The 12,790-nt window shown below is 42.1% G+C and overlaps 1 protein-coding gene across 1 annotated transcript in view; it reads left to right on the top strand.

Moving 5' to 3' along the window:
* Window positions 1-12,790, top strand: part of MAPK1 (mitogen-activated protein kinase 1) — a 104,108-nt gene that overhangs the window by 86,179 nt on the left and 5,139 nt on the right. Inside the window, exon 8 of the mRNA XM_069756613.1 lies at window positions 9,241-9,368. Within this exon, the coding sequence (XP_069612714.1) occupies window positions 9,241-9,351 (111 nt within the window). The 3' untranslated portion in view covers window positions 9,352-9,368. The remainder of the gene's footprint in view (window positions 1-9,240; window positions 9,369-12,790) is intronic.

Genomic DNA, 12,790 nt, shown 5'->3' with positions numbered 1-12,790 from the left:
TTGTGCTCTTGGGAACCTTGAGTACTGCCGAAATTCTGTTGTAAATCTGTGCCTTGCCACAATTCTGTCTCTGAGCTCTTTGCCCAGTTCCTTTGACCTCATGATTCTCATTTGGTCTGACATGCACTGTGAGCTGTGGGGTCTTATATAGTCAGGTGTGCGCCTTTCCAAATCAAGTCCTATCGGTTTAATTAAACACAGCTGGACTCTAATGAAGGAATACAACCATCTCAAGGAGGATCACAAGGAAATGGACAGCATGTGACTTAAATGAGTGACTGAGCAAAGGGTCTGAATACTTATGACCATGTGACATTTCAGTTTTAATTTGCAAAAATGTCTACATTTCTGTTTTTTTCAGTCAAGATGGGGTGCAGTTTACATTAATGAGAAAAAAATGAACTTTTTTGAATTTACCTAATGGCTGCAATGAAAGAGTGAACCATTTTAAAGGGGTCTGAATAATTTCTGGGCCCACTGTATATGTATGTGTGCAGTGATTGTACTGCTTTCCACAGATGAGCACACAGTTGTTTCCAATCCTGGAGTGAGCATGCAGTAGTCAGGCAGAGGGCGCTGCTGGACACTGAGGCCGGGCTGTGATGTTAGATAATACAGCACAGGCAGCTGTCAAGTTTGGTAGAGCTGCAGGTACACAAAGTAGGTGCAGGAAAAGTGAAATTCACGAGGAACAAAACTAAATTTATAGGTGAGTTGTATATTGCAGTACAGCACAGATTAGCTTAATAAAAAAAAAATCTGCATTTCGTGGTCGGAGAACTTTAAACAAATTTTTTTTATAGAGGGTGAGAATTCAGGCCACCTACTGGCAGCTATAGTTAAAGCACAGACTGGAATAGCCTATACAAATAGACTGGTCACAACAGATGGGAGGGCGGTTATGGACACTGAGGTTATTAAACTTCTCCATTCTTATTATATGAACGTGTACACATCTAAGACTAATGGTTTAGAGGGAGAGCTTGCCTCTTACCTAGATGAAATTGCTCTTCCTAGACTGGCGCTACAAGGGAGGCTTTGGCTCGGCTCTGGACTTGGAGAAAACAGATGATGCATTACAAACAAAAATGAAAAAGCACCTGGTGCCGATGGTCTCCCAGGAGAATTTAATAAACTAAGTAGAGGTACTGTTGCCAAAGCTTCTAGATGTCTTTAAGGAGGCACTAGAAAAAGGGCTCCCTACCATATTCTATGAATGAAGCCATAATGGTTTTAATACTAAAGCCTGGGAAAGAGGTCAAAACCTGACTCGTATAGGCCAATCTCTCTACTCCCAGTGTTTGTTAAACTATTAGCTAAGATTTTAGCCAATAGATTGATTAAAGTTATTAATGAAGTACTACCTGAAGATCAATCTGGATTTATGCCAAATGCATGTACCGCTATAAATCTGAGAAGTCTATAACTCAATCTATAAATGAGCTCAAAGGGAGATGGCACAAGGGTGGTTATGTCCTTGGACGCTGCCAATGCATTTCAGAGTGTACAGTAGTTACCTGTGGGCAGTTTTGAAAAAGATGGGCTTTGGTCCTTGCTACCTTGCTTTAACCCGGCTGTTAAACCCAGTTGCTAAAATTCGAGTGAATTGCCAACTCTCAGACTTTTAACCCCTTAGTGACGGAGCCAAATTTTTTAAAACTGACCAGTGTCACTTTATGTGGTAATAACTCTGCAACGCTTCAACAAATCCCAGTGATTTTGAGATTGTTTTTTTCGTGACACGTTATACTTTGATAATGGTAAATTTAGGTCAATATGTTTTGTTTATTTATAAAAAAAAAATCAAATTTGAGAAAAATGTTAAAAAATTAGCAATTTTCAAAGATTGAATGATTATCCCTTTAATCCAGATGGTTATACCACAGCAAACCATTAATAAATAACATTTCCCTCATGTCGGCTTTACATCAGCACCATTTGTAAAATGTTCTTTTATTTTGTTAGCATTTTAGGAGGTTTAACCCCTATCTGACCTCGGACGGGATAGTACGTCCGAGGTCAGATCCCCTGCTTTGATGCAGGGCTCCGCGGTGAGCCCGCATCAAAGCTGGGACATGTCAGCTGTTTTGAACAGCTGACATGTGCCCGTAATAGGCATGAATGATAGAGACCTCACACTGAATGAGGATTTAGGAGAGGAAAGTGAGATTGATTCTCATGATGAGGTGGAAGAATGTGTCCTGGATTCTGAAACAGAGCAAGATGGTGACAGTGGTGAGGATGAAGAAGTTGGATCATATTATATTGGAAAAGATAAAAATACTAAATGGAACAAGAAGCCATTCCAGAAAAAACGTAGGGAACCTTTAAACATTATTACTCCCCTTCCTGCAGTAATAGGAACTGCACGTAATGCAAAAACTGCAGTTGAATGCTGGAACAGTATATTTACAGATGACATTCTGGACTCTATTGTCATATATACCAACCAATATATAGACATTATAAAGGACAAGTACATCTGCAACAGAACCATCAAGCCCACAGATGAAATAGAACTGCGTGCTTTTTTTGGATTACTGTACCTTGCAGGAGCTTATAGGGCAAATAGACAAAGTTTGGAGGAACTTTGGGGTAAAGATGGGGATGGAGTTGAAAAATTTAGCCTTATGTCCATAAACAGATTCAAGATTCTAATTCGTTGCCTTCGGTTTGACGACAGAACTACCCGAACCGAACGCAAAACACATGACCGACTTGCTCCAATTCGTGATATATTTCAAAGATTTGTTGTAAACTGTAAACAAAGTTATTACCCTGGAGAGAATCTCACTATTGACGAAATGCTCCCTGGTTTTTCGTGGTAGATGTGCCTTTCGTCAATATATTCCATCAAAGCCAAACAAATATGGAATAAAAATTTATGCCCTTGTTGATGCCAGTAAGACCTACACTTACAACCTGGAAGTTTATGCAGGAAAACAACCAGAAGGTCCTTACTGTGTGAGCAACAAACCCATTGATGTTGTAAAAAGACTGGCTGAACCCTTATTTGGATCGGGTCGCAATATTACAGCTGACAATTGGTTTACAAGTTGTGATCTGATTGATTATCTGAAAATTCAGAAGCTGTCATATGTGGGAACTGTAAGAAAAAACAAAAGGGAATTGCCGCCACAGTTTGTAAGTGTGAAAGAGAGACAACAGTACAGCAGTATGTTTGCATTCCATAATGGAAAGGCTTTAGTTTCCTATGTACCACATGCCAAATATATCGTACTTCTTCTATCAACACTTCATGATGATGCTGCCATCGATCCTGGGACTGGGGCAGAAAAAAAACTGGAGATAATTACATTTTACAATGCCACCAAAGGGGGTGTGGATACAGCAGATCAGATGTGCTCCACTTTCAACGTCAGCAGAAACATCAAACGCTGGCCAATGGTCATATTTTTTGCCATGTTGAATTTGGGTGGTATAAATTCACAAGTAATTTATCTTGAAAACAAGCTTGAACCACTCCGTAGACGATTGTATCTGAAAAAATTGGCCCATGAACTAGTACTTGGAGAGCTACGCAGGAGAAGCGTGAAAACAATCGGTATCCCCTCTCGCCTTCAAGTTCAGCTCAAAAGGTTCCGCCCAGAAGATGATGGTGAAAAGTCACCATGTGCACCACCTCACAAAAGGAGATGCACCACCTGCCAAACGGAAAGCGGAACCAGAAGGCTTTCAAATTATGAATGTCTCAAATGTCATAAAGCAATTTGCCTGACACATGCAAAAATGGTGTGTAATTCTTGCTATTTGCTCTGCAAGTGTGACTTTTCTGGGGAAACCTCAGCATCTACTTCTGATTGAATGTTTTTAATAGTACTTGAGGTACCTTAAAATTAAGTTTGTGTTCAAAAATTTTCTTTGTACATTTTTTTGAGAGAGTCGAACTGGGGACTATTTGGCGGGAGTTTTGAAAAGTTTGTATTTCATAGTTATTAGTTTTATGTTAAGTAAATGTTTTTTTTGCAACTGATTATGTGTAGTCTCTTTTATTACATCCCTATGAAGGTCACTGATCACTTTTAGAGCACTGAAATTGCAAACATTAGATATTATAGGTATTTTTCCAGCAGGCGCCTGACAGGCACATTGTATGTGAACTCGTTAGTCCGAATATTGTATGTGACGGAGGGTTAAGGGCATAAAAATTCAAAGTTGAAAAATTTCGAAATTTCTGCCAAATTTCTGTGTTTTTTACAAATAATCGCAGGTAATATCAAAGATGTTACCACTAACATGAGGTACAATATGTCACGAGAAAACAGTGTCAGAATCACTGGGATCCGTTGAAGCGGTCCAGAGTTATAACCTCATAAAGGGACGGTGGTCAAAATTGTAAAAATTGGCCTGGTCATTAACGTGCAAACCACCCTTGGGGGTTAAGGGGGTAAAATAGAATTGACATTAATTTTGAAAGCTGGATAATTTTTAGTTTTTGCAGTAAAAATTATTTGATTTAAAGTATGAAAGTCAATAACCCTGTTTCATGAACTTGAAAAACAAAAAAAGCAAGTTATGTGGGTTGCAACACTGTTGTAGACATGCTATACAATGGAGAAAAAGATAATAGGGGAGGTATAGCTGTCTTATGGTAAGAATATCCTTTGTTTCCCATAGTGACCAATCAGAGCACATCTTTCATATTACCAGAGTTCATTAATAAATTAAAGCTCAGGTTGCTCTGGGAAACAAAGGACATTCTTACTAAAAGGGCTCGTGCAGTCCCACAAAACTTTCTATGGGACCGTGCACATGTCATATTTTGTTCAGGAAAAAAAAAAATCACAGCATGCTCGAGTTAAATCTGATGTTTGGATTGCGTTCGGTCATGCACATTAGTGAGTCCATGGAAAACATCGGCTCGCACTCGGATGACATCTAAAGGCAGTACAAGTTCCACGGACTGACAGAATGAAAAAGATGGAGACATTTTTTTCCCCCTCCATCTTTTCATTGTTGGATCACGCTATGAGTGTCATTTCCATAATTGGCCCGAATCTCTGATGAGAAAATGTATGCTCGTGTTTGCCTAGCCTCAGACTGTTAAAGGGAATCTGTCAGCACATTTCAGGCTCATCAGCTAAAAATATCATTGGATTGAGTGTCAGCTTTGTGTTTCCTAACTACTTTTGAAACCCCCCTGACTCCCCAAGTATCACCCATAAATACCTTTCTTATTTCACCCGTGCGGTATGTTAGAGTTGGGTCCGGTCCAATGGGAGTTGTCTTTGGTCCTTCACTCCACCCCTCTATGGCTGCTGTACGCAATATTTCTCGTAAATTTCGTAGTTCGCAGCCATATTTACCGCGTGCACATTGCAATGCTCTCTCAACTGCGGGCAAAGCTGGAAAGTAGTGCGCATGCACCCTACTTATTTCTGGCTATGCCCGCAGTTGGGCAAACCGTAATGTGCACGCGCGAAATATGGCCGCAAACTAAAATTTGCATATAGCAGCCAAGGAGGGGTGGAGTCAGGGCTGGCGTCAGCACCTGGCATACCTGGGCAAGTGCCGGGGCCCTGGCGAGACGGGGGCCCATTCGGGGCAGGCAGCTGCCTAGGGCCTCCGGGGCCCTCAGCTCCCCCGGGGCCCTCAGCTAGCGGCACATCACGCAGCCGCTGTGGGGCTTCTGTGAGGCAGGGGGCGCGCCTGTCGCCAGTGCCAACTCCCGCCACCGCATTGAACTATACGGGTGTCTGCCAGTAAAATTCAAAGCAAAAGATGGAGGAGAGAGCGTTACCTGACGCTCCGTCTCCCATCATTCCCCACTCTGATACTTCCGCTGCGGGGATGACGTCTTCGCGCACTCGCTGTGTGGCAGGCAGTGCAGCGGCAGCCGCCGAGACCTGAACAGGGAGCAATGCGGGCACGTTGAGAGGTGGGGAGTGTTTTTTTTTTTTTTTGTAACTATAACTGAGTACTGGACTATGGGCCATTCTTTGGGGGAGGGGTGCTGTGCTGTATACTACATGTCTGCTGTATACTACATGTCTGCTGTATACTACATGTCTGCTGTATACTACATGTCTGCTGTATATTACATGTCTGCTGTATACTACATGTCTGCTGTATACTACATGTCTGCTGTATACTACATGTCTGCTGTATACTACATGTCTGCTGTATACTACATGTCTGCTGTATACTACATGTCTGTGTTATATGTGATCATGAATCGTGGTATGTGTTAAAGGGGGGGCCCACTGAGACTCTTTCGCCCGGGGCCCTCGAAAACCTAGAGCCGCCACTGGGTGGAGTGAAGGACCAAAGACAATGCCCATCGGACCGGACCCAACTCCTTAACATACAGCGCGGGTGAAATAAAAAAGGTTTTTATGGGGAGTCAGTGTTTCAAAAGTGGTTGGGGAAATGCAAAGCTGACACTCAATCCAATGATATTTTTAGCTGATAAGCCTAAAATGTGGTGACAGATTCCCTTTAAATCTCTCCCAATATCACTGAGGAGGCAGGAAGACTTTATCTTCATCTGATCCAGAAAAATAAAGGCAAAGAACATGTTTGTTTTATACTATGAGTAAAGGATTAGACAGTAATCATTTTACAGTCGAAGCAGTGGGTAAAATGAGTTTATGAAAGTTGTCTCAAATGTACGGCTAAAGTCGATCAGACCGCAACAGATCCACAACCACTAAAATTTAAGTTATTGGACATTTGTGATGTTGAACAGTGTCTGAAGTCCACAAGTTCATTGTTGCCAAATATATCCCAAAGTATACAGGAAAACCCGTCATTATCCAACACCAATTGAAGGGATGATATACTCCTACGTTAATTTTTGAGATAAGTAAGGATCATAGCCCCATGATTGAACAAACAAAGATAATGTTCCCTCGAGAGACTAAATTGAAAATAAAATAAAAGAATATTCTAATCTGCAGCCACTAATGTGTCGAAATTCAAGATGAAGACTTTTGTTGCAAGGTCCTCTTTAATGGTTCAACTACATACTAGAAAACGGTTTCTTCTAACCAAGGGTGAATATTGGTGTGCTTGAATTTATGTTCCCAACACTTAACGTGCATAAGATATGAAATGACAAATTGTATCCAATTAGCTAATTGTCTCCTTATCTTCTGAGCAACAAAAGTTTTTTTTTATTTTTTTTTACGCTCTTTTATCCAAGTCTTTTCAGCACTTCTTGATATTCTTTACAGGAGTTGTTCACTACTAGGACATCCCCTTCTCACTCTAATGTTTGCCCATGTTAAAATTTAAAACACCTATACTACCCTTCCATACCAGCACCGTTCCAGAGCGATGTTGGGTTCTTACGTTCCTGGTGCTCACATGAGATGATATCACGGGGGACACTGTGCCCAATCAGCCGGCGTCACTCTTTGCTTTTGAATCTACAAGTAGTCCACAGGAAGTCAGGTCTGTGGGTGTCGCGCACTTCCTCTTGATTACTTAGATGTCGTAAGGTAAAGACAGTGATGTTGGCGCTGATTGGGTGCAAGACTCACATGATATCATATCTTGTGAGCCCCGGGAACGCAAGGAACGTGGGAAGGGAGTATTAGTTTTATTTTAACGGAAGCAAACATCCCGATTGAGAAAAGGTTTTCCTAGTAGTTGGAAACCTTTTTAATCAACTATATAATTGTCGAAGGGTCACTTCCGTCTGTCTTTCTGTCTGTCACGGATATTCATTGGTCGTGGCCTCTGTCTGTCATGGAATCCAAGTCGCTGATTGGTTGTGGTAAAATGCCCACGACCATTGCCACGACCAATCAGCGACGGGTGCAGTCCGGCAGCAACATGGCCTCTTCTTCCTCCCCGGAGTCAGTGCCCGCTCCGTACTCCCCTCCAGTCAGCGCTCACGCAGGGTTAATGGCAGCGCTAATGGACCACGGTGTAACGCACTCCATTAACGCTGCTATTAACCCTGTGTGACCAACTTTTATACTATTGATGCCTATGCAGCCTCAATAGTAAAAAGATCTAATGTTAAAAATAATTAAAAAAAATAAAAAGTGATTAGATACTCGCCTTCCGCCGCCTTTCCCGCTCCTCGCGACGCTCCGGTAACCGCTCCATACAAGCGGTAGGTACCGGTGGCAAGGATGGTATGCGACAAGGACCTGCCATGATGTCAGTCATGTGACCGCGACCTCATCACAGGTCCTGCGCGAGATGGACCTGCCATGACGTCACGGTCATATGACCGCGACGTCATCACGGGTCCTGGGCTACCAACCCTGGGACCGGAAGCTGCCGAGTGCACCGCACACAGGCGACATGACTACAATGGCTCCCTCGGAAGGTGAGTATATGTTTATTTTTTATTAACTTGTGACATACGTGGCTTGGGAATATACTACGTAGCTGGGCAATATACTACGTGACTGGCCAATATACTACGTGGCTGGGCAATATACTACATGGCTCTGTGCTGTATACTACGTCGCTGTGCAATATACTACGTGGCTCTGTGCTGTATACTACGTAGCTGGGCAATATACTACGTGGCTTGGCAATATACTACGTGGACATGCATATTCTAGAATACACGATGCGTTAGAATCTGGCCACCATCTAGTATGTAATAAATGTCCAATACTAGGTCCACCATTTTTCTTTATTGCTAAATAGAAAGAAAACTTTTTTTTTTTCAACAAAGCGGGTTGATCAGCATAAGAAACTTGTAAGCGATCTTTCAGAACCCATCCCTGATCATGAGTTGTATGATAGTGCAACTTATTGATGTGAAAGCAGCTAAGCAAAATATCAGGGGTGGAGCTATTTCTGAAAGAAAGCAGCCATGGTTCTCTGATCCTGATAAACCGATTTTAAATGCCCATGTTTAGTATACATGCAGGGCAGTAGAGTCTGAGTTGTGGAGTCAATATAAAATGGACCGACTCCGAAAATATATAATAAATTGTGTTCAGTAGTTTGGGAAAGTTATGAAATGTCCTATAAATGTCTGTCCTGATCCAAGGAGCTCGGCTTTTAGTTGAGCTAAATCTGTGCTGCACTTAATGTACAAGCTCAGTAATGAGGCAGGGCTGTGGAGTTGGAAGTCAGAGACATTAGGGAGTCTGAGTCAATGGTTTGGTTTACAGACTCCTCAGCCCTGTGTACATGTGAATCATTTTAAAATTGTACAGAAAACAATTCAAATTCCTGTTTTATAAGTGCAAATGTGATATACCAGTGTTCAAATTTGATCATTTTTTTTAAATCTCCTGTGCTTAGCCTGTTGCAGAAGCCCCCTTTAAGTTTGAGATGGAGTTAGATGACTTGCCCAAGGAGACACTGAAGGAGTTAATTTTTGAAGAAACTGCTAGATTCCAGCCTGGGTACTGACTGTAATATGACCACAGGTAAGAGGCACTAAACTATTTATTTAATCAGGGTTATTATAAATTTTATTGTAAAAGCAGTCTGTAGTAGACCATTTTGGCCACTGGTTTGTTTGGTCAGTCGGCTGTTGGGTTTTTGCATTTGTTTTTCCTGCCCCTTCTTTCCAGAGCCATAACTTTTGTATTCTTCGGTCAATGGAGCTGTGTGACAGTTTTTTTTGTGGGGGTGAAACCGCTTTTTATACCATTTTGTGATGCATGTGACGCCTTTGTGTGTTTTGTGGAATTGTAGCGCCCAAAAGAACTTACTGTATTTTCTGGCGTATAAGACTACTTTTTAACCCCTGAAAATCTTCTCAAGTCGGGTGTCGTCTTATACGCCGGGTGTCGTCTTATAGGGCAGATGAGGAGTAATCTGCGGTCGCCACATATTGTGGGGGGAGCGATCCGAATGACGAGGTGAGGGGGCACCTCACTGGGAAGGTGTAAGTGAGGCAGAGAAGGAGATAATAGGATACAAGGGCGAGCCAGATGAGTGAAAGAGGAGTGTTTTTCTAGGCACAGCATTGCGCTCTCTTTTTGCATACCCCTGGCATCCCAGACGCTGACAGTTTGCTTCACTTACACCTTCCTGGTGAGGCGCTCCCTCACCTCGTCATCGGGACCACTCCCCCCCACTATATACTTCAACCACAGATTGCTCCGCACCCACCCTCTAAGACGACACCTGGCATATAAGACAACCCCCAACTTTTGAGAAGATTTTATATTTTAACTGGAAAAGTTGGGGGTCGTCTTATACGCCGGAAAATACGGTAATTTTGTCTGTCTTGATTTTTTTTTTTTCTATTGCTGTTTACTGATCAAATTTATTATTTTTTGACAGATCGAACTTTTCTAAATGTGTATTTTTTCAATCTTTATTTTTAATTGGGTGGGGAGTGATGACTTGAAATTTTTTTTCAATATTTTTTTTATAACATTCAGCCAAAGCATTTTTACATATAGCACGGAATTCAAAGGAGCTTCACAATGTCAAGCATGGGGGTCTTTGGCAGACCCCCGGCTGTTATAGCAACCCATCAGCAACCTGCGATCACATCATGGGCTCACCGATGGGTGCATGGAATGACACGCCCCTATTCTGTTGCTTGTTAAACACTGATGTCAGAGTTTGACAGCAGCATTTAACAAGTTAACAATCACTCTTCAGTCGCAATTGTTAGAGGCAGGCCCTGGCTGTAACACACAACCATCACCTGCCTGGTATGGAAGACTTCTGACTTGCTCTGTACATGTAAAAAAAAAACTTTTACAGAGTACGGCGTTAAGTGAAAGTCACCATTAAGAAGCATTGTTCTTAGCACTTCCTAAGGTGGTGAATGCTATACTGGTAACAAGATTTCCTAGGCACAATGCATTTGGTGCCAGCTATTGGCTTGCCTGCATGCCTAACCAGGGAGACAGCCCTATGCTCTTATTTATAGTATACACAAGCAAAATAGAAAGAAGCGGACCTTTGATATCCTAGCTGCTAACATTCTTAAGCATTTCAGTGTGATTAGTAATACAGTTCTGCTTTGTGAATTAAATATTTTGTTGTTTTTTTTTTGTTGTTCACCAACTGTTGTCTTGTTCTTTGGCACCAATAGAAATAAAATCTGTGCAAATGTGCGATTCAGTGACAGTCTGATCTGTGTGTGGGTAGAAAACACCATGTTTGGCAGTAGCATCTTGTCCCATGTTTTTTGTGTTTTCCCTGTGTTTTTAAAGCACAAACCTTCTTATAAATGATATTCTGAAAAATATCAGTGACTAAAAATTTGCCAAATGCCCAATTTTTATTTTAAAATTTCTGCAATTTTTTTTTTTTTTTGAATGCTAGCTCCTTATATTTGCACCACAAAATATGACCATTAATCACAACTGTAACAATCGCTGGCTTTAAATGAAATGCTAGTACACATGCTCTTCCACCGCTCCATTCAAATGACCACCTCCGAATGTAATCTGAACTTCTGCCTATTTAAGCTTTGAAACATTTCTGACAAGTTCTAACAAGGATGTCTCAGAATTTACACTTCCTGAGGCTATTTTAATGTGGTGGCGTTAGTACCCTACATATTAGGCTTCTTTCACACTAGCGTCGGAATCTCCCCGTCGCAATGCGTCGGGGAGAGATTCCGACGCTAGCGTTTGCTGCATTGCACAATGGAGGCAGCGGATGCATTTTTCCGGCGCTTCCGCTGCCCCATTGTAAGGTGCGGGGAGGTGGGGGCGGAGTTCCGGCCGCGCATGCGCGGTTGGAAAAAGCGGTCCGTCAGGAGAAAAAAACGTCACATGTAGCGTTTTTTTCTCCCAACGGTCCGCCAAAGCACGACTCATCTGTCGCAAGACGGACGCGAAGTGTGGCAATCCGTCGCAAATGCGTCGTCAATAGAAGTCTATGGGGAAAAAACGCATCCTGCAAGCACTTTTGCAGGATTCGTTTTTTCTGCAAAACGACGCATTGTGACGGATTTAAAAAAACGCTAGTGTGAAAGTACCCTTAAAGAGAATCTGTCACCTACTTTTTCGTATATAAGCTTCGGCCACCGACATCAGGGGCTTATCTACAGCATTCTGTAATGCTGTAGATAAACCCCCACCCCCACCCCCCCCCCCGATGTAACCTGAAAGATAAGAAAAACAAGTTAGATTATACTCACCCAGGGGCGGAGCGATGTGGTCCAGTCTGATGGGCATCACTGTCCGGGTCCGGCGCCTCCCATCTTCATGCAATGACATCCTCTTCCTTTTTTTTACTCAAATGTTTATTAAATATAAGAGTACAATAAAACATTTCACATTTAGGCTACGTGCACACGTTGCAGATTATTTGCGTTTTTTTAGCGTTTTTGCGCTATAAAACCGCAAATAATCTGCATACATTAAGCATCCCATCATTTATAATGGAATCCGCAATTTCTGTGCACATGATGTGCGTTTTTCTGCATGAAAAACGCATTGCGGAAAAATAATGAACCTGTTCATTAATTTTGCGTTTTTTTCGCGGATTTCCCACTGTCTAATGCATTGGGAAATGTCTGGGAAAAACCGCGCAAAAAACGCATCAAAAACACATGCGGATTTCATGCGGAAATCTGGCAGAAAAGTCCGGATTTCCACAGGAATTTTCTGCATGAATTCCTGAACGTGTGCACATAGCCTAAGGTATACCTTTCCATTTTTCCCACTCTTAACCCTCCCTTACCCATCCCGCCCCCTCCTTCCCTTTTAGACAGCTCACGCCTTCCTCTTAACATATCCTGTAGTATTATATACGTTATCCATATACAATAACTTTTATTTGTACACGAGTACACCATAAATATATACAGAATGCTGTAGATAAGCCCCTGATGACAGTGGACCACTTTATCTTCTGACATGACTTCCCCCTT

The sequence above is a fragment of the Ranitomeya imitator genome, chromosome 1 (genome assembly GCF_032444005.1).
Source record: "Ranitomeya imitator isolate aRanImi1 chromosome 1, aRanImi1.pri, whole genome shotgun sequence".
Lineage (NCBI taxonomy): Eukaryota > Metazoa > Chordata > Amphibia > Anura > Dendrobatidae > Ranitomeya > Ranitomeya imitator.
The sequence above is the reverse complement of the archived record's forward strand: the minus strand, read 5'-3'. Positions and strand labels throughout refer to the sequence as shown.